This window comes from Rhagoletis zephyria, unplaced genomic scaffold (assembly GCF_001687245.7).
Source record: "Rhagoletis zephyria isolate East Lansing unplaced genomic scaffold, Rhagoletis_zephyria_1.1 Rzeph_scaffold_00017, whole genome shotgun sequence".
Taxonomy (NCBI): Eukaryota; Metazoa; Arthropoda; class Insecta; order Diptera; family Tephritidae; genus Rhagoletis; species Rhagoletis zephyria.
Window position 1 is genome coordinate 830,905 of NW_016157101.1, and position 27,436 is coordinate 858,340.

Here is a 27,436-nt window from a genome sequence, read left to right on the forward strand (position 1 = left end):
AAAAATAGGGGTATATTTTTTTCGGTATAAAACAATCCTAGGGGCTGTGAGCATAAAAATTCCGACTTTGCTTTTTCCCCCACGTGAATTTTCGGACCACCCTAATGTACATCCGCATTTGCACCATGCGTACATTGCACCATGAATGCGAGTAAACATGTGTATGAAAATTTCAAAAATTTGCTATTTTCCACGCACTGACTGCTCAACAGTTGATGTACTTTGAATTAACTTGTGTAAACGAAATATAATTGGAAAATTGATGACCCACAACAACTAGCACATCACAAAACAAAAAAAAAAAAAACTGGATATGCGAATTTGTTTTCAATTTAATTTTAATGCATTTCAGGAAGTGGTAATGTCAATGTACTTGTTTTTCTAAATGTAAACAAAATTTGTGGCACTCGAAACGGGTAATTAATTAATATTTAATTAAGTGTTAATAAGAGGTGGTGGGAATTAAGTTTTCTTTTTAATGAATGCACATTAACAATAATATCGATAACGATATCGGTAACTGTGATGCAACGAGAAAAATATTTTAATGCTAGCATTTAAATGTCTCTAGTTAAATGACAACTGCCTTCATAATGTTGTCCTAAGAAAAGTTTGTTTTAATTTTGGCAATAATTTTAATGTTTTGGCATACAACACCCGATCCGATCCGAGAAACCGTGTCGGTCTGGATTACCAGGTAAATTATCTATTTTTTTTAAATCTATCCGGATTACTGAAGGAACTGGATTAGGCCATATACGGACTAGCGATGTTTTACTGTATGCCTTTTAAAATATTCAAATAATCTAAATAGCTTTAAAATGTTTTTCTCGTTACATCGCTGTTATCGATATCGTTAAGTTGCTATGAATCTAATTAAAAAATATCATAAGTGTTATCGATATCATAAGTGTATCCATATCATAAGCGTTATCGATATCGCAAGTGTTTTCGATATCGCAAGTGTTATCGATATCATACGTGTTATCGACATCATAAGTGATATCGATATCGTTACTGTTATTTACATATTTCGTTTTTGTGATTGATATCATTATTGTTATTGATGAGTTTATTGCTATCTTCATCGGCAAAGGCTTTTGTAGCGACATAACTTTTGTCATCGATATCGTTATTTTCTTCATTTCATCGTTATTGGTATATAACATCGTAGTTGGTATTGGAGTTTTTCTCCCTATTGGTATATTGTTACGGATTTCACTATTAGTTTTGCTCTAATACTCTCGATAGCCCTATAGTCTTGTATCTTTTAGCAAATAAAACAAAGATCAGCTACTTGGCTGTCTTCAGATCGAAAAACAAGAAACCAAATCGGTCATGTTGTGATATACTGAGGGACTCGGACCACTTTCTCAAGGAGCGCTCTTCAACAACCCACCATACGCGAGCAGTGGAGCCACATTTCCCGTTCATTAAGTACTGCCGCCGAAGAAGTAGTCGGATTTTAGCGCGCCCGAAAGAGCTGGTACGATAATCAACTCTTATACAGAATATGATCAGTTGAACGCATGCCCCATGTCTGGAATTTAAATGTTCTCTGTACAATCCACAAGATCACAAGGTCTTATCTGAAGTCCAACGTCAAGCAACTCATGGCCTTTTCAGTGTGGCTTTACCTCAAATCTTGGAAAATACCCGCGACAACAGGTCTCGACACACACCATCCATTTATTGTTGACTTCAAAGGTGATTTCGACAGCTCTAAAAGGAGTTGCCTATACGCCGCGATGTCTAAATTTGGCATCCCCTCGAAACTGACACGGCTGTGTAAAATGACGTTGAGCAATACCACCAGCTCCGTCAGAGTAGTGAAAGACTTCTCCTAGCCACGCATAGTGCAGCGAATTAAAATACAGAGGCGGCTTGGCCATGACGAATGGACGCCGGCGCCCGAGCTCTGAAAGAAACATATACGCAAGACCGTCGGGAAAAAATTTTCAAAAAAACACCGAGAATTTTGGGCCACTTGAAAATTGCAGATTATTACACAAAAATTAAATGGGATATTAAACTGCATAGCCGAAATTTTCGTGAAAATTTTCATTAGGTTTGAAATTTTTGAGGAAAATTTTATGATTTTTTTTTTGAATTTTCAAACTTTTATTTATATAGTTTTTGTTACAGTTTAGTAGTGGTTATATCTAAAAAAAAAAATATTTTTTGTATTAATTTACAAATTTATTAATTTACAAAATGCTACTAATTTTTTTTTTAAGTGGTGGTTTGTTTTGCTCGACCACAAGTATACTACATGCAATCCCTAACAAATAATTAAGCTCACTGCCGACGTAGTACGCCAACAACTTGCCTGCTTTGACATATACAGAAGGGTCAATGATTCGAAACGACAACAGAATTAGAAAGTAGAAAATTGACTGACGACTGCATCAGCAACTTTGAACTTTTTAATTTTCATTGCTTCTTCTTCTTAAATTCATTTTCGCTCTTTTTGCTTTCATTTTTCTTTCAGTGCCTTGTATCCACAAGCACTGATTTAGCTAAAAGTTAACCGCAAATTGCATAAAGAGTATTTTCATATGGGACTGAAATTGTGATTAGAAAGTTTTTATTCTATGCATCTACATACTTCCTCCGTCGTTAAGCAATTACCACACCTTTTAAAAATAGCAAGTAAAAAAAAAAAAAAGCGTTCCACTTTTTTATTGGCGTACTTTTTCAAAGCAACAAAAAAAAAAATCTAGAGTAGATATTTGTAAAGCAGGAGAAGGGATGTCCAAGGTACCAGGAAAAAGAGAATTATTCAAGTCAAAATTGCAAGTTGAAAGTATGTAAAATTCTATGAAAGTGCGAATTTGATACAAAGTATACGACAAAAATAAACTAAGAGAAAGAAAAAACAGGAAAAGCGTTTGTACAAAAAAACCGAACTGCCTATACGGAAATGCAGTAAAAACGTGCAATGCCACCAAACGTCTGCAAACTGCTAAGCCAAGGTAAAACTAAAAAGTATTGCTGCCAAACGGGCAAAGCTAAAAAACCGAAAGCACGCAACAAACAATAAAAAAGTAAAAAAATAAACACAACGGAAATAATGCAGCTCAAACGAGAAAGGAAACCACAGTTGTAACAATGAGCGTAAGTACTAGGAATGTCAATCCCGGGATGCCGGGATCCGGGACTCTGACGTCAGTAGTTCAAAAAAGATTAAAAAAATTCAGTGAAATGTGCTTAGAGAAGAAGCATGAATATCAACATAAAGAGGAAATCCTGTAGAATTCAAACAGATTCAAGTTTTTGGTGCAGAAGCACTGGTACGTATTGAAAACGTCCTTTTAAAATTGTATCCTTGAAATTTCGCAATATTTGTTTTTGAAAAAATTATATGTTAAGGACATATATACACCCGATAACATATCGAATTTCATCCTTATAACTTTACCAGCTTAAAAAATTACCTATTCGGCTTTGTGAATCCAAACAATTTAAATTTTTTTTTTTTAATTCTAAAGAAATTTCCACTTTCATTTGGTACCCTTATTTTTATTCTACATTTCATTGAATTTTTTATATAATTTTTTGGAATTAGTCATATCTTTGAAATTACAAAGTCCTTTAAAAAATAAATCCTGACGTCAGAGAGAAAAAATAAAAACGCCACTTTAAATAAAAAAGTAGGTTTCAAACCCATCTATTTATTATTTATTTTATGGTAGGCGAGCTTCTCAAACAATATAAAAGCAATTTTTCGATTTAAGTTGTTGAAAAGTAATGAATATCTAAATACCGGGACTAATCCCGGGATCCCTGAATTGCGATAATGACATCCCGAAAATCGCGGGATCGGAAAAAGCTGAAAAATTAACATCCCTAGCAAGCACGCATACAATCATATACGTACATGCAAGGCACTAATATTATACTGTATTGTTGTTGTTGTAGTAAGTCTCTAACAAAATTGCATACTAGCGAATTTAAATTAAAACTTTTTACCACCAACTACTAGGAAGGAGTACTATATAGCTGCGTAGTAGCAAACTGGCGCTGGGCAAAAATGCGAACGACTTGCGTTACTCGTACTAACAAAGCAGCGGCAGTCCTATGAAAATTCAATTATGATACAAAATGTATGTATACAACACACAAAAGAGTTGCAGCTAAATTTTTGTGAATTTTTCATAATTTTATGCACAGAAAGTTTACCTTTTCAGGGCTGTGTGTAGCTGGTTGAAAACGGCAAGGAAGTAAAGCAGAGTTGAAGGCCACGGGCGGCAGGAAGTAATAGGAATTAAAGTAAGCGGCGTGCATGCAGATGTAGTAGTTACTTGTACATACATACATATGTGTGTATGTATGTATGACGTATACCAAAGTAGAGAAACTTTAAAGCATTTAATTTTGAAGGAGCACCGAAAATGATTATGCGTTTGGGTCTTAAGTTTTGCATTTATGGAAATTTTCGTTTATTAATTTTACCTGCAGAGTTGCAGTGGGTTAATTAATATCAGCATTTTTTTTAACCACAAATCTTAAACGATAAAGATGTGGGTGATGCGTGATGGGGTTTCGAAAATTTCCTAGGTTTTAGTGATGGCCTCTGCATTCGACCCAATTCTCTTACCACTCCATAAGTTTTGGAAACAGGGAAACAGTTGCAGGTTAATGCAAGCCATTTTTTCACTGCAGCTAAGAGCTATTTTTTTACAAGCTTTTTATTTACGTAACTTGCTATATATGTATGTATGTTTGTTTGGGCAAAATCTTGCAATCGATTTTTAACCAACTTCCCGATGAACTGTGGTATTGAAACTTTAAACCTAGTCCAGAACCCGATGACAATGCAACATTAGTTAATCGGCGAGGGGGCCCAATAGGCGAGATATTTGAAATCCCCCGATATAGCCCGAACAGAGTTATCACTTCGCGGTATTTCTACACTTAGTTGCCTCGCAAGCTAGCTATGATTAGCTCCTTCGTAATAGTCTCCGCAAACACTTTGGCCAAGTTTTCAGATCTTCTGTGGTACTCGTTTAAGATGCTTACTTCATGAGGTCGCTAAGAAATCTATATCAACAGCTTTGTGATCGCTGTGCTAGTTATGTCGACCCATTCTCTTCGCCATATTTTGTAGTTGCGCTGGCCACATTTCCCTCGAGCTAAAGTCGTGATAAGTAATCTCCTCCTACTCATCTACTTATACTGAGAGGAGCATACGAACAGCTTAAAATATACCATAAGTGTCATACGTTTTATCCGATTTTCTCCGACACATCCGAAGAGTCAGCGTTGGTCATAACAATTTCAGTCAGCCAACAAAGCACAGTCAGATCCATTAATAGTTGCATGCTCTACTCTTTGTATAATTACTGTTGCATATTAATCGGCAAAAGAGCGAAATTTTTTTAACACGATTTACTCATCTGTAATGCTCTCAAATATCTGGCGCTTAAATATGAATATGTAGGTACTTCATACATTAATGCCCATACCGTATATTAGCTCGTATTTTCATTAAAGCCAATTCATATCTCTTCAAAAAAAAAAAGTAACCGCGCCAATACACTCTTGACAGAGGCGAGAAACACTTGAAATACCAAATTGGCGCCGCTTTAAAGCGATTACCCTAAATGCCCCTTAACGAACCCTCAAAAGTATGCAATAAAAAATTAAAACTGCTCAGAATAATTGCCACAAAAGCGCTGCGATTAAAATGTATGCGGGAATGTATGAATGCATGTGTGTGTGTTTGTGTAAATGTAAAAAAATGCTCATTTGCAGCAAAAATGGAGTAACTAAAATTATGTTTATTTATTAATAGACTACAAACGAGTTTGTGCTCACGCTCTAGATACTTATGCAGTTAGAATGGTTCATAATAATGAAAATACACTGAGAGAAAAAAATTTTAGAATTAAAAAAAACGTGCTAAATTTAAAAAATACGCATATGAAAGAGCACCAAGCCAACTCGTAATAAATTTTAGTATACAAATTTTAGTATTTAGTACGGAAATATTCAATTCAAATACGTTCATATTAAAATGAAGCGTTTTGCGCTTAACGGATGCTTTTTCATAATTAAGTTTATTTCCATGCCGCCTGCAATGGAATTTGAACCCTGACTCTCTTGAAATAAACAAATTGTGGCAAGCATCTTTACGCACTCAACTACAGCCAGACATGTAAATGTGCCATCAAATGCTGAGTATTATTTTTAAATACGCACATTTAAAAACGATAATCAAATAAAAAATATTTATTTTTCTCTCAGTCTACAAATATATATCAACATGGAAATGGAACAATTGATAGTTGAAAATAATTCTTTGGTATGTAACTTAAAACATTTTTTTCTGATATTTATAAACTAAGAGTATTTTTCTTTTTACTAAAATTTGACACTAATATTTATTAATTTAAAAATTGGATAAAATTCACGAGAATTTGAAAATTGGATATACGTTTTTGGAAATTTGTGTGTTGGATATAAATATTCGTACGTTTAAAAACTGTCCATAAATATTATTATTAAAAAAAAACTGGGCACAAGTTTTGGTCGCCTAAAACTGGACATGTTTTCTTTTTTCTTTTTTTAAATCTGGACATAGGTCTTTTTTATTTAAAATTGTAAATATGTATGAACAAAAATTTTTGGTTATAAAAAAAAAAGTAGTCATGCAAAAACTGGAAAATTTTCATTTTTGGAAATTTAAGAAAATTAAAACCGGGATATAGTTTTGAGGCAATTTAAGAACCGGGTGTAAATACTTCAAAACTTAATATGCATACATTTTTTGTCATTTGAGAAGTAGACATAAATTTTTGGACATAATTTTGTCGCAATTTAAGAACTGCGCATAATTTTCCTTTCTTTAAAAACTGGACATAACTTTTTTTATTTAGAAACTGGATATAAAGTGTTGTTAATTAAAAACTGGGTTTTTTGTCAGTTGAAAACTGAACATAATTCCTTTTTACAAACAGACATAGACTTTTTATTATCTTAAACTGAACATTGTTTCCTGTGTTTACAGTAAAAGTGTTGTCGGACACTTTTTACCGTCCATAATTTATGGCAAATTTTCAAATGAATTTAACCTCAAATTCAAATGTAAATTTTTTAAATGGCCCGAAATATATGATCAGACTTTAAATTGCCAAAACAAATAGCATATGTTCGGGTTTTAACTACATAAAAAGAATTACGTATGTCCATGCTTTAAATGGCCAAAATTTTATGAACAAAAAAAATTGCCAGTATATGACCACAGTATGTTAAGTTTTATTTTTATGACCAAAAAGTATGCTCAGTTTTAAAGTAGCCAAAACTTTATGTCCAAAAATCATGTCCGGTTTTCAAAAGTCTACAAAATTATGTGCAGTTTTCAAATTACCAAAAATGTGGAATTATTATTTTTTTGCCAAAAAATTATGTCCTGTCTTAAATAGCCAAAAAATTGTGTACATTTTTAAAGAACCAAAAATCTATGCCCCGAGTTAAGTGTCCAAAAATGCACATCCGGTTCGTACTTTCAACCATACAAAGGCAAATAAGACTCTACAAAGCAGAGAATTCTCAATCGTATTTCTCGATTTATGTACTTATTTCCACAAACCAGTGATGCGTATGTATGATATGTATATGTATATAAGCATACGTACATTCGCATTGCACTGTTAATATATGTATATGCAAAGCGTATAATTGTACATAAAAACATATGTACATACATATGGAGGTGTCTGTAATTTTCGTAAAATTGTGTAAGCTCGCTTTTTGTGCTCGCACTGCCATTTACTACTTACCCAACAAAAACGCCCGTATCGACGTAATGAGTGTAGTAAAAAATCGTAACGACCGTTATGGCGAATAACGCCAGCACACAACGTCGCACATTGATTGCCTTCAACAGAGGCATACCGAAGCAGCAGCGAGCAATTAAATGACTGCAACAATTACACACCAATGCAACGGCGCCGGATGATGACCCGTACCCAGCGCCGGACCCCGACCCCGACACCGACACCGACACCGAGTACGATGATGCCAATAAAGAGGCACCGTTTGATGTGTACAGAGCGGCGGGTGAGGAGGCCGAACGCGCTGATGCTGGCGACGCCGGCGATGTGTAGTACGACGGCGAAGAGTTTGGTTGCGTTATGGCAGCTGGCTCGTAGTTATTGCTGGCGCCGGCGCTGCTGGTGGTGGTGGTTGAGGTATGGTAGAAACCTTTGCTGTTTCTCGCCAAATTGGCATTACTGTTGCTGCTGCCATTGTTTGGCCTGCTGGTGTTGGTGTTAGCGGTGGTGGTGGTAGAATGTTGGTAGGCGGGCGCTATGGCATCAGCATCGGGCAGGAGTGCGTCCGTGTCGGACGCAGATGAGCCATTACTCGTGTCACTATTGCCAAAATATTTCAAGTTATTACCAGAGCGGCCATTGCCATTGTTACTCGTGCTGCTGCCATAACTGTTGCCATTACCGGTGGTCATGTTGGCAAAGTCACCACCACCATTGCCATTGTTGCTGCTGTCCCGACGACTTTGTGTGCATAGCTGCAGTGTTGTTGTTGTTGCTGCCGGTGCCGCTGCCGCTGTTGCTAACGGCGTCGGATACGGATGCTGCTGTTGATAATTGCCACTCCAGCTATTGCCACCATTTCCACTAGCGTTTCCTCTTCGGCTACCAACTTTGGCATGCGGCGTCGCCATGGCTGAAGCTGTGGCTATGACTGTGGCTGCTGGTGATAAATGCATTTCCGCGCCTTCCAAATGTGTTTGCCAATTTTTCATCATCGCCGCCGCCGCCGTCGTCTCTCTCGATGCTGGGCTTACCGCAGCTAGACGTGTGGCTGGTGCAGCTGTGCTGGCCGGCGTTATAGATTGCGCTGTAGATGAATGCTCGTACCACGGCTCTGCCGTTGGCTGGTCTTCCAAGCGCCATTGTTGCTGCTGCTGTTTCTGTTCAGGCTGCCTTTGCGCCAGCCACTCATTACCGTTGGCAGTTAGTGCCGCCTCGGACGTTATGTCAACTGCCTTTGTTGGCGTGCGCGTTCGCGTCGTTTGATTTATGAGTCGCTCATATTTGAGCGATTTCCCCGGCAGAATTTTACTCATGCGCGCGGCGGTATTCGGGTTGCCGCGTGGATTTTCTTTCACTGTAGCAACGTTTGTGTTCATTTCAGTTGTTATACTCGTCGACTGCTGGTTGAGCCCGGAAGTATTTGCTAGTGTTGTTGGTCGTTGCAAGCGCTTTATACGCCCGCCTGTCGCGCTGCGCCGCGTGTCGCCGCTCTCAGGTTGAAAGCCTCGCGTCGGTGCTGGGCTGCTGATGGGTTTTGGTGTTGTTAGCAGCAATAACTCAGTGTCGCCAGCAACGTTGTTGTTACCGTTATTACTGTTGATATTTCGTCTGCGATTCAAAGGATTTGATATTGTCATTTGGTAAGCTGCTTGCTTTGCTTTGTTGATTTTTTACTTTAATTTTCGAGTATTTTTTTTTTTTAATTTCTTTTTGGAACCTTTTTTTCGGTGGTGGCGTTATCGTTTCTGCTTATAACGGTTTCTGCTTTTACAGTATTCCGTTATGCATTTGTTGGCAGCAGTAAGATATGTTTCGAAGCTTCTTTTAATTCGTAGGGTGCAAGTGTGGTCTCCTAGGGGGGTTAATTCTATTGATGGCACTGATAGTTAGAGTTGTCTGAGACTTTGCTTTGAATTTGAGTTGTGCGTTCACTTATTTTTTTTTATCTTATCACAACAGTGGTTTAGTGTTTGAAAACAATTAAGTACGGCACTTGAAAAAGTAAAATATATTTAATGGAGTTTACTTCTACGATATATTAAGTTACTTTATAAAATACTTATGTATATTTTTTTCATTTTTTCCCCATTTATTTAGTTATTCCTTTTTTCCATAAAAATAATCCTTTTAATAAATACATTTTAAGGTTAAACTTTAACTTTTTTGGAAATTTTTATTTTGGTCTTTCGAAAATTTTCAAGCGTTTTCAAAGTTGAGTTTATAGGTATTTGAAAGATTTTAATTTTTTGAGTGTATTTATTTTTGCAAGTTTTGAATTTTTTTAAAGTTTTTTGTTCTTTGAAAGTTTTTGTTTTTTGAAAGTTTTTAGTTTTTTGAAAATTTTTAATGTTTCGAAAATTTTTACAAAAAAAAAGGATAGTTTTTAACTTTCAAAGCTGTATTTTTAAATTTAAATTATTTGAAAGTTTTTAATTTTTTATGGAAGGTTTTAATTTCTTGAAAGTTATTTCTTTTTAACTACATTATTTCAATGTTTTTGATAGGTCAAGTATTTTTCGATATTTTCTAATTTCTGAAACTTTTTTATTGTACTTTTTTAAATACTTTTTTTTTTTTTTAAATTTGAATTTTTTTAAATTTGAAAATATTGAAATTTTTAAAAAAGCTAAATTTCGAATTTTTCGAAAATTTTAATTACGAGTTTTGATATGTATGTATTGAAAAATTTTATATTTTGTGAGAACCTTGTATTATTTGAAAGTTTTCACTTGTTTTAATTTTTCTAATAAATTTTGCTCCAACATGCATTACTTAATGTAAAAGATAACACACTGTTACATACACTTGTTCTCGCGTCCATATTTACATTTAAAGGTATAACCTCAAAACTTTGCACTTTTTTGTCCCACACTGAAAAACTGAAATTTTGCCAACTTCCTGCACTTGCTACTCTACTCAGTTTTTCTCACAATACTAAACTCTGTTTATAATTGCAGTCACGTCGCCATTTGATATGTTTCCAAATTTTTACATATACAACACTTTGCCTTTGCGCATGCGCTATGGCCATTCTGTGGACTAACAGCTCTTGTCAAATAGTCGTTGCATTTAGCGACGTTGTTGTTGCACACATTTCGGTAGCTGATTTCTGTTGCTCTCGGCAATTTTCAATATTCATTGTCGGCATACTTAGTCCACATGTTGCAAGTTGTCAAGTTTCATTTCACATTCACTTATGAAATCTGATTTATATTTAGAGCGCAAACTTAACGGTTGCCTTTATTTTTATTTTTTTTTGTTTGTTTAATTGTTGTTGTTAATGCAGTTGACAGTCATTGTCCATTTTCAGCTTACAATGCATTCGAGTTTTGTCACACTGCATCACATGAGCTTATGGCCTTATATGCGTATATACATATGTATGTATGTATGTTAAGATATGGCACTTATATATGTAAATATATGGCATTCGTTTCTCATTTAAGCTCCGCTTCTCCAAAGCGTTTCGTATTTCGCCATCTATCCCCTCGCACTAATCCGTCGCCTTCATTGCCGTCGACTTGTTCCGCTTCAACTGATTGCGCTCAGCTTGTCAATTGTCAACTGACCGACCAAACGATCTAGTGTGTCTGGGCCTCATCGACAATTCGTTATCTGCAGAAATAAAAAGAAAATGAAAAATTATTATTAAAAATTATTTACTTTGTAGAATTTTTAAAAGCAAAATTCATTTTGCTATCACTTTCAATATTCATTGCAAAATTTTGTGTTAATTTTTTTATGCGCATAAATAATACTTTAAATGTGCAAATACTTTGCTAGTTTTTATTTGTCACGCAGAGGTTCTAATAGCGACCAGGACGGACGTAGGGGTGGTAGATGTGTGGATTTCAAGTGGTCTACGGTTAATTAATGGCGGGTATGTGTGTCAGTATTATTTACATTAATTACTTAATAGTGTCAATAGAGAATGCTTAGCATTCAGTTTTTGTTGTTCTTATGGGCGGCATACACGGTGCGCCTGACTCGCGAGTCACTTGTATACGTGTTGACTCGCATTCGACTACTTAAAGTTGCATCATTCAGAGTCATGTCGGAAGTCAAGTTGGTGTAACTAACACATATTTCTTTTCACAAACACATCCAAACCGAATCACGAGTCAGACGCACAGTGTATGCCGCCTATTATGCCTACTATTCCTACTAACGATACCATGCAGGTATCGATACTTTTACTTTTACTTGGGAAATAGTATCGAAAGAGAGTAACGATACTCGAAAACTCTCGGATCTAAAGTATCGATATCTATTTACTTGTATCGATAATTTTGACTATGATGGTATTTATTCCATACGAACTGAGATACAATTTATTTTTAAAGTAATAAGTTAATTCTCTCTCTCTCTCTGTGCTCACAAGCCATAACAAAGGTAATGGTTTTTCAATAGCAAGTATGCCATTTTCAATCCCAGGCTGGAAATGGAATATTATATATATTAAAGTCAACCTCTCTTGAGCTGTTAAGGCTTGCGACCACGGAATTAGCCTCTGGAAATCCCAAACTCCGAAAAATACAAGTTAATAAAACATAGCAAAACTATATTTTTAATGATAAATGGTATTAAACATATATAATACATATGTAGGTACATTGGAAAAGGTGATAAGAAATTAATCACGTTACGAAAAAATTTAATCATAATTTTTTTTTTTTTTTTTTTATTTTATTTTATTTTTTATTTTTTTTTACTTCCCAAGAATAGAAGTTTTTCCAAATGTTTGCCCAGCATTTTTTTCGCTTTGTTATTGTTGCCCCCGCTTAAGAAAGCAATCGTTCGCATGGAACAAATTAGAGATGGGCGCGGGACACCGGAATTTTAAAATCGGTTTTAATTTTTTTTTTTTAATGAGGACCTGAAATAAATTTTTAATTTATACAATATTTTTTGTTTTTGTTAATATTTAGTAGATGATTATCCCCAACCAAAAAAGTCTCCGGATATGATACTGTGCTTAAACTGCTTTATTCCAAACCGCAGAGAAAACTAAGGCAATAAATTTTTATTCGCTCATAGTAAGATATTAACGTAAATTAATGCTAGTGTGAGTATATTAATTTGTCGTTTGTATTTATTTGACTTCTCTCTGTGAGAAACCACAAAATCGACACTCATTCCCATCGGTACTAAATACAAGCAATACGAGCAATTATGTACTTACATATGTAGTTACATGTACTACATATATAGATAAATACATAAAGACATACATGAAAACATGAATCAAATTCCTACACGCGCTCTGACTACACGCTGACATATGAAGAAGGTGACAGCGACAATTGATGATAATTATAAAATACATATGTACACACGCATAGGAGTGTTTAAAATCTAAGTGAATCTAACCGTTTGATAAGAACCGCCGCCAACACGACAAGCAACCGGTCGCTTAGACTTTTAATGAGTTTGTAAAGTGACGCGGTGCTATGGAGAGCGTCAAGCGATGACGCAGGCGTCTAATAGCGCCACCTCAAATGAGAGTAAAGACTATCAGTACGTAAATTAGAAAAAAAAAAATTGTCCATAAAAAAATTTCGAGGGTTCAAACCGCTCATTCGATTTTATTATTCAATTGCCTTCAAAGTATACTTGTCCGTGAAATGATTTTTATGTACACTTCGCTTCACTTGAATAGCTACAAATTTTTTGCTCGAGATCTGAGCACGTGTTGATTTTCTTCAAATATTCTTAATGTTTTTCGACCTACATTTTTGTTGTTGTTATTTTTATATAAAAATATCTTCTAAGCTTTAACCAAAACCTTGTAAATCACAGGGCCAAAATTCAGAATAAAAAGTTGAAATTTTGGTAAAAATTTGTTGAATTTTCCTAAATTTTGTATAAAGTAAACTATGATTTACACGGTTTTGGGTAAAGCTTGGACGATATTTTTATTTAAAAAAAAACGAAAAAAAAATTAGCTGGAAAATATTACGAATATTAAAAAAAAAAACAAATTCGTCATTCTTCTAAATGAGATTAAAACGAAGCTGCTCCTACGCCCACAAGTCCAGATATAAGCTTGGATTTTGTGGAAAAATTGTGTACCTATTCAAGTGAAGCCGAGTGTACATACATATTTGATTTACGAAGTATTACACTACACATTCACGTAAATCATGCAAGCAACAAATTATAACAGTTTTAAAGTCAGTCCAAAAGAGTTCAAACAATAATGCTATTTTTATTTAATTTATTTAATGATAATGAAAACCGCTGAGGACGCACATTTAAACTTTTTGTATTCTCACATTGTGTTGTTAATAGTTTTCTATAATTATGCATACGAATATATTTTAAATTATCGCGTTCGGCCAGCTGCACTTGAACGTTGACATGCGCCGCGAATTGTGGTTTCATAGGTTGGCGGTTAGTTGGCAGGAAATGCGGTTTTGGATGGTGTGGGCAATTATGTGCATACGCCGCACGTTATAGTGTATGTTATACAGGTGTTTATTTTGAGATCGGGTGATCCCGATTTCCAGCAGATATTTTCACTCGTTGTGTCGTCTTCAAGTTCATTTTTCGAATCAAAAACCAAAACCAACGAAAAAACGAAAAAGGTGGGTTTCATAAATGTAGCTGCGGTTGAGCACCGCCGGTCACGGGGAGACTACGCAGTATCTAAGGTCAGTGGTTAGTCAAAGCTTGTGGCGAAGCCCGGTCAGAATCAAAAGACCACAGCAAGCAAACCAGGCAGTAGGATTAAACAAGAGGTCTTACCTGCGACATGCCTGTCTAAAATTGTGCTGGCCCAGCTATTCCGATTTCAGCTTCGGCAGCCGCAGAGGCCTTCACTATGCCAGGTGTACGCATGGAGTAGAGCGGGGAGGATTTTAGTAATAGAGTAAGCGAAATGATTTTGAAAAAGTCTGTTCAAAAGGGTGCAGAACGTGTGTGGGAACATAGAACAATAAAGGTTTGTCGAGGACTAGCCGCGCACCAGGTGTAAGAGGCAAAAATAATACGGAAGCTCATCTAACGCTCCACCTTACGACAGTTAAACCCACACGGTTTAGAATAGAGGAGCCTTCGTTCTCTGAGATCGCAAAATATCACAATCTATTTGATATTTCGGGTGCCAACCAGGAATTTGGGTTAGCCATTAAGTAGGGCTCAATGGAAATAGGACAAGGGGAAACGTCGTGCATCGTGATCAAGGCAGCTCATAATAACCCACCGCCATTGTGGGAGAAGGAAGGCTGGTTCCATGACAATAATAAGAAGACCCTGAAATGATAATAAAGGCACAAAGGGATTAATTATCGGAGGTCGCACACAAAACGAGGTTAACTTCTATGGCGTTCTTATAAAAGATTTTCTCTATGAATATGTTTCAGATATAAGGAGCTAAGGCTAATCTGTTGATATGACGACGGGCACAGATATACCATTTGTTTTGGCCCCTAAAAACGAACTAATACCTGGAGCCTCTTGGAAAGAAAGTATGTTGTTAGCTTTTCTAAAAGGGAGTGCTGGAGAGATCCAGACGCTATCTTTCATTAAAAGCCTTCTACACTGACGGCTTTAGAACTGAATATGGAGCTGGGTATAGATGGCATCTGAGGATAACTTCAGATGCTTTACTGCCTTAGGTACTATAATTACAACGGTGCTTCAATCGGAAGATTGGATAATTGGCGAAAGGTGGAGCGGAGAACAAATCAGTATCTGAAGTGACAGCCGAGCTGATCTAAAGGCCTTGGAAAGCACTCGCATCTCTTCAAATATAAGCAAGGAATGAAAGTTTATGGCTGAATTCCGTTGCAAAATTGAACAAACTTGAAGTTATGCTGGTACCAGGCAGTCGTAGTTAGTGTTTAAGCTTATGAACCAACAGATGTATTGACAAACTGGTGTTCTTAGGATCGCCCAATTGTACTTTTAAAGCCAAGCAGAGCAGGAACTGTCACATACATAAGGGGCATAACAATTAACCCTACGCGTCCCTCATTGATGCAATACTGACGAGATGCACAGCAACTGTTGTTGCCTTAAGAGGACAGACAGATTGGTGTCGAAATTCGTTCTCAAACAGAGGAGCTACACACAGAGGAGGACACAATCCTTGTGGACGACATATGGTCAACATAGTTATCATCGACGACCCACTGCGTCCGTCTTGTTCGCCTTTCGCCAGTCTGTGATGGCTAATTTTTGGGTCGTATGTTTTAAGAATGGCCGAACAACATAAGTACATTCGCTTTCCCTAGGCAAACTATTAAGATTCATAAAAGAGTGTGGAGCCCGCCTGTTTTCCCCTATCCTCTTAATTATTTTTTTTAGATCTTAAGTACAATGAGCTATCGTTTCAAATTTTTTCTAGTGCTCAACTATTACAATGTGCAATACTGCCTAAGTGCTTGTAAAAGCCTTATTGTCTACCACTAATTCCATTCCGTTCCACGACGAAGGCAAGTGTTCAAGTTTTCCTTTTTTTCGAAAAATCCAACCTAAAAACCAAAATTTTGTAAACTTTAGATGTTTGCTTAGATTTTGGACGAATCCCCGAATACCGAGTTTTCGGGACCAATATTTATCATTTACACTAACATCCCACACATAGTCTTCGTTGTTGGCGAACTTGAACTAACCCTCACCCATGCACCCTATATAAAATTAAATTATGCACCAAAAATATGCGCTTATATACATATTTATTTATGAAAATTTTAAGATAATTTAAAATACTCCAGCTGTAATGCGTTTAATTTTGTTAATATTTTATATTTATTGTTTTCAGTTATTTATGCGTGGCAACATGTTGTTGAATGCAGACATTTTTTATGGAAATGCAATAACGGAAAGTAAGTGGCTATCAAAAAAAAAACACAAACAAATATGACTGGAAGGAATAAATAAACACACAGATATCGGAATTGTTATTTTAATAAATATTAATAAAAAAATTTTAATTTTAATTACAGCAAAAAGAATTTAATTTTAATTACAGTAAAATATTAAAATTTTTGGGTAATAAAATTCAGTAGCTTGAAATTTACTGGTACCTGCATTCGTACATGAAATTTTAAGTATTTATTTTTTAATCAAAGATAAATTAAAATTTTATTAAAAAAATTTTCATAAATATTTTCCATTGGATTTTATTGCATTATCTAGCGAGTTTGGACTAACTAAACTTGCAAATATGTAGATATGTATGTAAAAGTTCGTGTTTACATGAAATTCATGAACATTTCTGAAATGGATTTGCCTTGTTCTTAAAATAAATTTTTAATTATCTTTATTTGCTCTATTTTATGAAGATAAATAAAATTGTTTATTTTCAATTTTTTTTTGGTATTTCTTTTTGAAAGCTCTTATCATATTTTCCGTATTTTATGCATTCATTTTCATATTGCAACAAATGCGTACAATGAACAGAAACAAAATATATGCCACACGAACCATTGCAATAAAGTCTCGTGAAGTGGCAATGAAAATGAGTTTAAAGCTAAATGTAAATCCCCACAAATCCATTGCTATGCCGCAAATCCTGATATGCAAAAACAAAATACAAAAATATTGTAAAACAAATGCATGCAATATATGTACGTATGTATCAAAGCGCATGGAAAACACAATCTGCACATTTGTAGGATGTACATATGTGCATTAGGGTGGTCCGAAAATGCATGTGAAAAACTAAAGTCGGAAATTGTATGCTCTCACCCCCTAGGATTGTTCGCTACCTTTATTTTTTTATTTCGAAATTAAAAAATATTTAGAGGTCGCTCTAACTTGCCAATATATTTTATATGGGTAAAAAATAACTTTTCGTGGAAATGGTATAGATTTCTTGAAAATCAATATTTTTCAAATGGAAAACTCTATTTCTCTTCAGGAAATTCTCAATAATAGTGCCCAATTGTTTATTTAACAATTATTTCATATTAATTCTATTTTATAGGGCCGTCAAAAACACACATAAAAATAAAAATAAAAAAACTTTGGTATTAAAAAATTGTTAAATAAACAATTGGGTATTATTATTGCAAGTCTCCTGAAGAGAACCAAAGTTTTCCGGTCGAAAAATATTGATTTTCAAAAATTCTATACCATTTCTACGAAAAAGTTTTTACTCCATATAAAATACATGGAAAACTTTGAGCGCTTTGAGCGACCTCTAAATATTTTTTGATTTGAAAAAAAATAAAAAAAAATTTGAATATATATTTTTCTATATATGTAGAACAATTCTTGGGGGAGAGCAGTAAAGTTCCGACATTACTTTTTTCGGACCACCCGAATGAACGCACATACATAAGTACCCACATGAGTAGGCACGAGTACCAATAGCAAAGGCAAATAACAAGTTCGAGGAGGATTGTAGGCGGCAACCTACATTTTCGTACAAACAACCGCAAATCTACACTCTCGCAGCAATATCTACAGCAAAAGCTACAAGCGTAGCATAAACAAAAGGAATAAAACAAATATTGCTCCAAACTAAAAAAATATATGTAAATATATATATGTACATTAATAAAAAAAATTAAAAAATAAGAGGCAAACAAGCAGCCGTAGAAAAAAGAGCAAAGGCGAAGGCAAACGGAACTACTCGTAAGCCAAACTGCGGACGAAATATCAGACAAATAAAAATACAATATTTTTAACTAGACGAACATACACACAGAGATATTGTGTGAAGAATGTGCAAGTGTTTGTGTTAAGTTGGGGAGAGCAAAAAAAGAATATTCAAGAAGTGAATAGTGGGACCTCATCCTACACAAATCGCTTCGCCTTATCGATAGAACTCAATCTTTTTGCTTCATGGAGGTGATTATAAGGCGATCTACTAGGGCTGGGCGTTTTATAAGGAATTCTTGACTATTCGGAAAATTTATATAGTCGAATATCTGAAGGAAAAAACCGAATATCCGGTAATCCAGGTATCCGAATAGTGTTTTGATATTCGTATGTCCAAATAGTATATAGATAGATATCCGGATACTCTAATCTAATTGTTTGTATATGTATTAATGTAGTGTTCTAGTATTTATTTTGCTACTGGATATATTCGGGAATTTTGAAACCAATTTCACGAATCCGCTCGAATATTTTTCGAACGAGATATACGGATAACCAAATGTAAAGAAACAAAATAGATATCCGAATATGGGGATATCCAAATGAACGGATATAAACCGCGTATCCAGACTAATCGGATTTTAGAAGTACCCACACATATCGGGATGCTCGGATAGTCACAGCCGTAGTATCTACCGCACCTTATTCCGATTTAAAAAAGGAAAAGTTTAGACTCATTGAATAATTTATTTTTTTCCTACATTTTTTTTTTTTTTTACTTTTAATTATTTCTTCAGGGAAAGATTAGGGAGCCTTCCAGTAAGATGTCTTAAAATGTATTTCTCGTATTTACTTGAAATGTTTGTATGGAAGACATAGAAATTTCAGAAAACGAACAACAAAGATCGAAGTTTTTTATCCGGACTACTCCAATAAATCATAAAAAAGTTCAGGTTGTTTAATTTTAGGAGTTTAACAAACTTTCCCAGTCACTTTTTGAGCTCCCCAATTTTGAATTCCACACCAAACTAGAATCAGAAAAAGGTAGCCTCCTGCCCGCGTATACCTCGCCAATATGTACATTACAATGGCAACGTCATCCCAAGCGGCAGCATAAAAAGGGCAGTAACTGTGGGCACAGGCACAAAAACGAAAAAAAACAACAGCAGCTTCATCGGCTAAAGAAGGCCGTGACCACTTACATTCGCAATTTCTTTTATAAACGCACACAAATGTACAGGCGGATGTGACTCTATCCTGCATACAGTTACTCAAACAAGTGTTCGCATGTTGAATTTTTTTAAATATTTTTAACGTTTTATGAATAAACATTTTTTTGTATAAAAGAAAGGTTCTAATTTTGAATGAAATTTGGAAAAATTTAACGAATTTTCATCAAAATTTGGAACTTTTTAATATACAATTTTAGGAGATTGTTTGGGTATGCAGTTCTTTAGTCCATAAGCGGCTAATAAATAGGGATAACTTTTAATATTTTTTTCTTTGACGGTTTTTGCGTTTTTTTTTTCATATAGCAATTTCGAAAATCTGGTGTTATTTATTTTTTTATTTTTTTTTTTTGCGGACGGTCTGTGCTATTTCGTTTATTAGAAATGCATGTTTATATGGAAACAAGCTCGAAATTGTAAAGAAGATTTGTTGAATTTTTCTAATCTTTTTATAAAGTTTTGAAACTTTGATTTATATGGTAACAAAATTTTTTTTTTTTAACATTGTAATTACTATGGAAATATCAGTATACGAACACTTGTTTGAGCCACTGTAAAACAACAGCACTAGCGTCCGTACCGCACATGCTGCTTATAGGTAGTTAGTCGTAAATATAAACTCGTACAAAGGCGATTATCCGCGTGTGCAATGCTGCAATTACTTAGTATAATCCTACTCTCCGACTGCCAGGCGCACCAAATATGTACATATGTACGTACGTACCAACCAAATTCACCGAACGCCCGGCCATGCGATGAACTGGTTTGGTACGCTGATAACACTTTGTATTGGCTTACAACTATGTTATGGCTTTTGAGTGGCAACAAGAGGTGGCTGCCAACAGCAAGCGGGAATGGCAGCAACAGCAGCAGCAGAGGCAGCACCAGCACCAGAAAAAAGCAAAACCACTAATACAAGCAAGGGCTTTAGTTATAGCAAATATCGGCTTACTTGCACATTCGCACACCTGAGAGCAGAACCAACACACCGACATTGCCGCCCACACATTCAATTTGATGAGGTCATTGTTGGTGCAGTGTGCTGCTGCCCACCGCGAGCAACAACAGCTACGATGGCGGCAACAACAAATGTAAGTGTTTATGCTATAGCGATTTGCAGCAATCATACACCTGTAAGTGCAGAATTAGGGAAAAAGTTGGGGAAATTGCAACGATTGAAAAGTCAATTTGAACGCCTCAAACGCATGCAACAGAGCTGTGATGTTGAAATTACTTTGTGGTAAATGCTTAAAAGCTCAGGGACAAAGTGTCGGAAACAAAAGTCCTCCAGAAATGTGTGGCTGATTTTATCAGTTAAACAAAAGTGTAGATACATATTTATGTGTATATAGGTGACAGTTTCTAAAATTGCTCTCTAGTCACGTTATAAGTATGTAGTATTTAGTACTACTATAGCTTCTTTGGTTGAATATGAAAACTAATAGTACACGAAAACGCGAGCGAATACAAATACTATTAAATGAATACTAGAACGAATGAAAGTACGAATATGAGTACGAGTGTGAATACAAATGCGAATACGAGCGCGAAAACGAGTACGAGTGCGAATACAAGTGCGAACGCGAGTGGGAATATGAGTGCGAATACGAATGCGAGTACGAATACGAGTACGAATACGAGTACGAGTACTAGTGCAAATATGAGTACGAATTCGAGTACGAATACGAATACGAACGCGAGTACGATTACGAATACGAGTACGGATACGAGTACGATTACGGATACGAGTACGAGCACGAATACGAATACGAGTACGAGTTCGAATACGAATACGAGTACGAGTATGAATACAAGTACTAGTACGAGTACGAATACGAGTACTAGTACGATTACGAATACAATACGGGTACGAGTACGAATACAAATACGAGTACGAGTGTGAATACGAGTACGAGTCTGAATACGGGTACGAGTATGAATACGAGTACGAGTATGAATACGAGTACGAGTATGAATACGAGTACGAGTATGAATACGAGTTGTCGGAGATCAAATGAAATAATTTTTTATTCTCGATACACATACATACATATGTATGTACACACTTTAAACAAAGCAAAAAGTACTCGTATCTTTCATATACTTTGAGCGCCAAAAAAATTTCAAGAAACAGCCGACTTTAATTTTTCATCTTTAAAAATTTTTTTTTTCATAAAAGATACCTCAAAAGAATATTTTTTCTTGAACGTCATAATTAAATTGATGCCATTTACCAACAAGCTCATGAATAAGATTTCAAATTCTTTAACAAAAAATATTAATCAGAGAAATTGTTTAAATAGTTTTTCTTATTATTTTTTATTCCTTTGCAGCTACTCAATAGACAATATTTTCATTCCCCTAAATACTTTCCGCTTGTAGCACCGCCCAATTCTACATTCACTTGCACAAAAACATGTAAAACCTTCAATACAAATTCTTTTTATTTTTCTAAAGAAATGAGTTTCTCATCTGGCACAAATTCTAAAGCTTTGAACCGTTTTCCCCACAGGACATTACAAAGTATGTGCACAGACAGGTATGCATTTAGGATTAGGATCGATATAGCCATTATAAGCGCACATAAAAACTCATCCTTTTTGCAAAGATTTCATATTTATTTTAGCTTTTAAACATCAAAAGCAAATATTACCTATATATGTATGTATGTATGCCAGTGCTTCCCTTGCCGATCGATTTTATATGATTGGCTTTTTCAATTTCAATGCGAATATAAGTGCTTGTAGCATTACAAGCAAGTGCATATGTATGTATTCATAACTTTGTATGAAAGCGAGTACGAGTATACGTATGTATACATATATGTTTGCATAAGAGCCTTTTGAAATAATAAATACTGAAAATCGATACAATTGAAAATGTCGGTAACTAATCCTATCTTCTTTTATTCTAACTCCTAAATGCGTAGAAGCCGATTGGATTATGTAAACTCTAAACAAGCCATGTGGGCAGGACAGTAAGCATAAAAAAATTCAAATGTATGCGATTATTAATGCATTTTAATACAAAAAAAAAAAAAACTGGTTAATGGAGATAGCTATTTTGGATTGAAACAATATCTGTTTAAACGAGCTTTTGAATAAGATTTCTTGCTTACTTTATTAATAAGTGAAATACATATTTCAGTACAAAATTGTCGCAATATGATTTGCTACTAAGTAAGTAGCGTATGACAGCAGAAATGTCTAAACATTTAGTGTAAATGTCAATACGCAAGTTCATTCGTGCATGCATGCGTATGCAAATACATACATACATACATACATACTGAACTACTAATTCAGTAAATCAGTTTAATAAACGTCACTATTCATGACTGACGTAGCACTAGTCGGTGTATTTTATATCTACTGGGGCAGGATGGAGAATAGTGCTTCAAGAAATGAATTTCTAAAAGAAAAATTTAACTACATTAAATTAGAGACTCATCATTCATTATCGTCTTTTGTGGCAGGATTAAGGGGGATTGATTTTTCATTATTGACTTTCATGGGGAAGGATCTAGTAGATTTGATTTTTATTATCGACTATGAAGAGGGAATCAATATCTTGGTGTCCCCTCCCATTTGCTGATCAGGCATGATATTAGACTCCCGTTGGCCTACCAAATAAATAACAGCGCATACTCTAAGTGCGAGTCGGACTCTGAGCAAGCAGAGAGCAATATGCTCCAAGCTTTGATTTATTAAACTTTTGAAAGTTGAAGTTGTTCGGCATTAGGATGACTAAGTAAACTATTCCTTATAGCCAGCCAACCGTAACAAAATACTTTTAAGATCAAACTTTCTATCTGTAATGATTTACTCTGTAATTATCTAATCCGATCCAGGGCACCTTCAGGCAAATTCTGCTTGTTACCGAACATTTTCTAACCGAAAGGATCGGCAAACCCTTCAACAGATTCAGTCACAGTTTCAAAGGCTCGAACTCAGAATAGACTCCTGAACTCTTCAATTGTAAGTAAGGAACTCTAATTTAGAGATAGTAAAGAATTTCGTTTCTTTGGGAATTAGCATTAGCAAAACAATTTCGTCCTTTAAATCCAAGGAAGAAACTCTCTTGCTAAAAAGGCAACTGAGAAATAAAGTCCGCTTTTGAAGAGCAAAAATCCAGCTTTCTAAGGCCTGGAACTATCGAGGAAAGATTCTGTGAAAGCCTTGTGACTGCGGAGACCGCAGACTATGAAACGGTGAGCTGCATGAGCTTTACAACGAAACGGACCTACGGCAACGGATGGGCATACTGCACCTAAACTTTCAAGGCCCTGGTCAAGTCGTAGAAATGAAGGACCAGTTAGACGCCTAACCCGCCAGTGATGGTAGGCGAAAAGGAAAACCTCTACTGCGTTCGAAGAGCTAGTGAAGAGGGACTTGGCTTAACTTGGTGGTTCTACATACATATTTCTAGTCGGTAAAAAGAAACGGCTGCCGGGATTTTTTGAACTCGGCCGAAATCGCTTAAGTTGTTATTGTGGCAATGAAGAATAATTTTTGAAAATATAGGGCGATTCAATGGTGAGGCAGATCTTTGACAGCATTATTTGTGATGTGTTGAACATAACCGGCCACCCCTTTGGTGCAGCAATTCGAGGAAATTGGTTCGATACAAAACGTGACAACAACCCTTCGTCTTCGTATGGGTCGTTCGTACAAAAAAAATTGCTGCTGTGAGAAATTATGCCGATGACACTATTATTATTAGATGACATGGACTTGAAGAATATGTGGTTGAAACAGATCAATGCCACTTGCCACACAGCATATGAAACAATCGCCCTATTACGAACGGAGTTCCCAGGACGAATTATCTCACGAAACAAGGAGGTGAAATAACCGCTGAGATCTTGCGATTTGACATCATTGGACTTCTTCCTCTTGGGCTGCGTGGAAATTATGGTATACGCCTGTGGCCTTATTGAAGCGCCATGTAGTTGAAAGGTCGCCATTTTCTATTTTTATTTATTTTTTGGTCTTTAGGATAAAGCTAGTATATAGTAAGCTATATGCATAGCTAGCTTTTTAAGCATTCAGATTTTTATGCGCACCAAAGAATTTCTATACAAATAAACATGCACAACTGTACCACTCTCGTTTAGGCGAAGTAATAAATACTTGTGTCTTCATATTTACTATACGCTTGTAAATAAACTCTAGAATAGTAGACAGGGAAACAAACAATTTCGAGTTGATTGCGAATGAGTCAATAAATTATATAAGTTTTCCAATGCATATAAACAATATGTCTATAGAAAAACGGCGCACGGCACACCTACACTCAAAAAAAAACTAAATTTAGCAATAGAAAAAAAGTAATTTTGTACATGAAAAGTTAGACGGCAACAAAAGCAAAAAAACTATGAATCATTTATCAATATTCGCAACCCACACCAGAGAACAAAATCACAAAAACAAAGCGTAAATGTGAGGAGAAGTAAAACTTTTCAAGTATTTCGCTTAGTTTTTACTTGTTCAGCGCTATGTTATATTAACTTTCTTTATACAATCACCCGCTAACTTTGATTACATTCGGAACACATGTTTCGTGGATACTAACAAAAGTCAATTTCATTGCCACCAACGCAAAAGAAAAATCGCTTCAAGTCATATTCGAAAAGGCAATCGTGCGGCAACTGGGGAATAATAAAGCGTGAGCGCAAGTGACGGAGAGAGAGGGCGAGAGGTAGAGAGGGAGCGTGGGGTAGGGCGGTGGTGATAGGGGATGCCTGCTGCGATGAAACGTAGTAATTCTTTTGAACCGCAAGCCATTTAGGTATATTAAATTGCTATAACTACATTCTACTTCACGTGCTGTGTCAACCAAATAATGGGAATAGGAAAGTTTATTTTATTTTTAAGGAGCAATTATACTTCCTTCTTTTGTGGAATTGGAACTGTTAATTTTGTTGTAGATTTTAATATTTTGGAAGGCCATTATCATCAGGTTAAACTAGTGGTTTATTTTCAGCTAAAAACTCCTGTGAGGGCTCATGCGGGCGCTTGAAAGATAGTTTAACTACTATTCATCCCACGATTTGTAAAGTATGAGCCATATACTACGTTTATACGCATGCATAAGGCGCTTTAATTCATTTCGCCGCGATTCAAAACATATGTATAAACTGAATTTCAATTCGCTTTGAAAGAGCGAAGTGTTTTGGCTCACAATCCATTTCAAATCGGTAGTTTATTTCTCCAGACAGTTAGAAAGAGTGTATAAACACCGCTCTCACTCAAAGCGAATTGGAGGTCAGCTGTTCCGCTCAAATTCCAAATAATCGCATCAGTATTTAAAAGCTGATTAATAATAATCGTTCTTTTTCTTTGCCACGATTTTATAATGCCGAATAAAATTAGATTTTTATCACTTTCCATTATGTTAACTTATAAAATGTCAAATGAAAACAGCTTATTTTGTTTGCTTTTGAAGACGGTTACTTTGATGCCGAAATAAAGCCGTAAGTATAAACACTAGAGCGAAATGTGTACGGTGTCAATGCGCTTTCAATTAAGTCGATTATTCTGTCCGTATAAACGTAGTAATAGTCTATAACTAGCTAAAGGTTGTTGTTATACTGTGCGTTGTAGTAATATCTCGCACAAGTTTTATATACCGAGAAGTAAGAAAGGAAAAAAAATGAAGGAACAATGAAAAAAACGATACACATCTTGTTGCATACTTCTGGGCTCACTAGTTGTTTACATACCCTGCAAGGAAAACTCGAACTCCGGAACCAGCCCGATAGTAAATGAAATGTGATATTTCTACAAAACTATATATTTATTTTATACCCTTTTTAAAAATGCATATCGCTAGCTAAAAGTTAAAAGATACTGAGCCCACTTTTTCAAAAATATTACATTTTAGTGCAGGAAGAAAAAACAATTAAAAAGGCATCGTTTTCTGGAAGATCGAACTACATATTTTATTTCTAACTGTTTCTATAAAATTTTGCTAAGTCCAAAATAGTCACAGAAAACGTGACAAGTCCCAAAGAATATAAAAACTTTTAATTTGATATTTATATCTAAGGTGACGAATTTGGAACTGTTTCGCAACTATAGAAAAGGAGATGCATAACGAACTAGATCTCATCTATCGAATTTTGAACTCATTTGGAACTATCGAAACTTTATTTTATCTTTGGCGGCTTTTTTGGTTCGAATAAGTTTACGCTCTACACTTCACAGATTCTTTTTCATAGTTCGGAAACAGAAAACAAAATTTTTTATTATTATTTTAACATGTTGCATCTGGCGGTATTCAAGCCTGGCACCTCTGCACACTCAAAAACTGGTTCGGGCCTGTAAAAAAAGGTTTGCAACTAGATTTTAACTGGAATGTTTCGCGGTGTTAATTCACCAGTTATTTGCGTGCAAAATAGATTTATCGCGAAGTAGAGGCTCTAAATACTAGAAGCAAACCAATTCAGAACTAGAGATTTTCCCTACAGGGTAGCAACTAAGCGAATGGAAAAATGAGTTACTAAATACCCCTCGGCAGGTAATGACAAACCTCCGAGTGTATTTCTGCCGTGAAAAAAATTTATAATTAAAAACCATTTGCTTTTCGGAAGCATCGTAAAACTGTAGTTCTCTCTCCTTTGTGACAAAAGATTTTTTTTATCCAAAAAGTTTTTAGTGGCAAAGGAAAAATACTCGAGCATCTTTCTGGCGAAGGTCTATCGGATAAATTTTTGTGCGGTTAGAATAGGCATGGTGCTCTATGGGCTTTGAGGTAATATCCTGTATATGGCGCAGAAATCTGGACGATGTCGCAAAATGATGGCTTCGACAGAACTGTTCTACGCCAGATCTATGGCTCTGTTCGCCTGGCCGACTCGTACCCAAGAAA

The 27,436-nt window shown here is 35.5% G+C and overlaps 1 protein-coding gene across 8 annotated transcripts in view; it reads right to left on the reverse strand.

The window, feature by feature from the left end:
- Positions 1-27,436, reverse strand: part of sfl (N-deacetylase and N-sulfotransferase sfl) — a 248,848-nt gene that overhangs the window by 105,469 nt on the left and 115,943 nt on the right. For 3 of the 8 annotated variants that reach the window (XM_017613521.1, XM_017613513.1, XM_017613503.1), the window contains 2 exons: positions 10,609-11,396; positions 7,785-9,773 (listed from right to left, as the gene is read on the reverse strand). In XM_017613521.1, coding sequence (XP_017469010.1) covers positions 7,785-9,418 — 1,634 coding nt within the window. In that variant the 5' untranslated portion in view covers positions 9,419-9,773; positions 10,609-11,396. The other 5 variants (XM_017613546.1, XM_017613529.1, XM_017613553.1 and 2 more) reach the window with 4 other exon arrangements.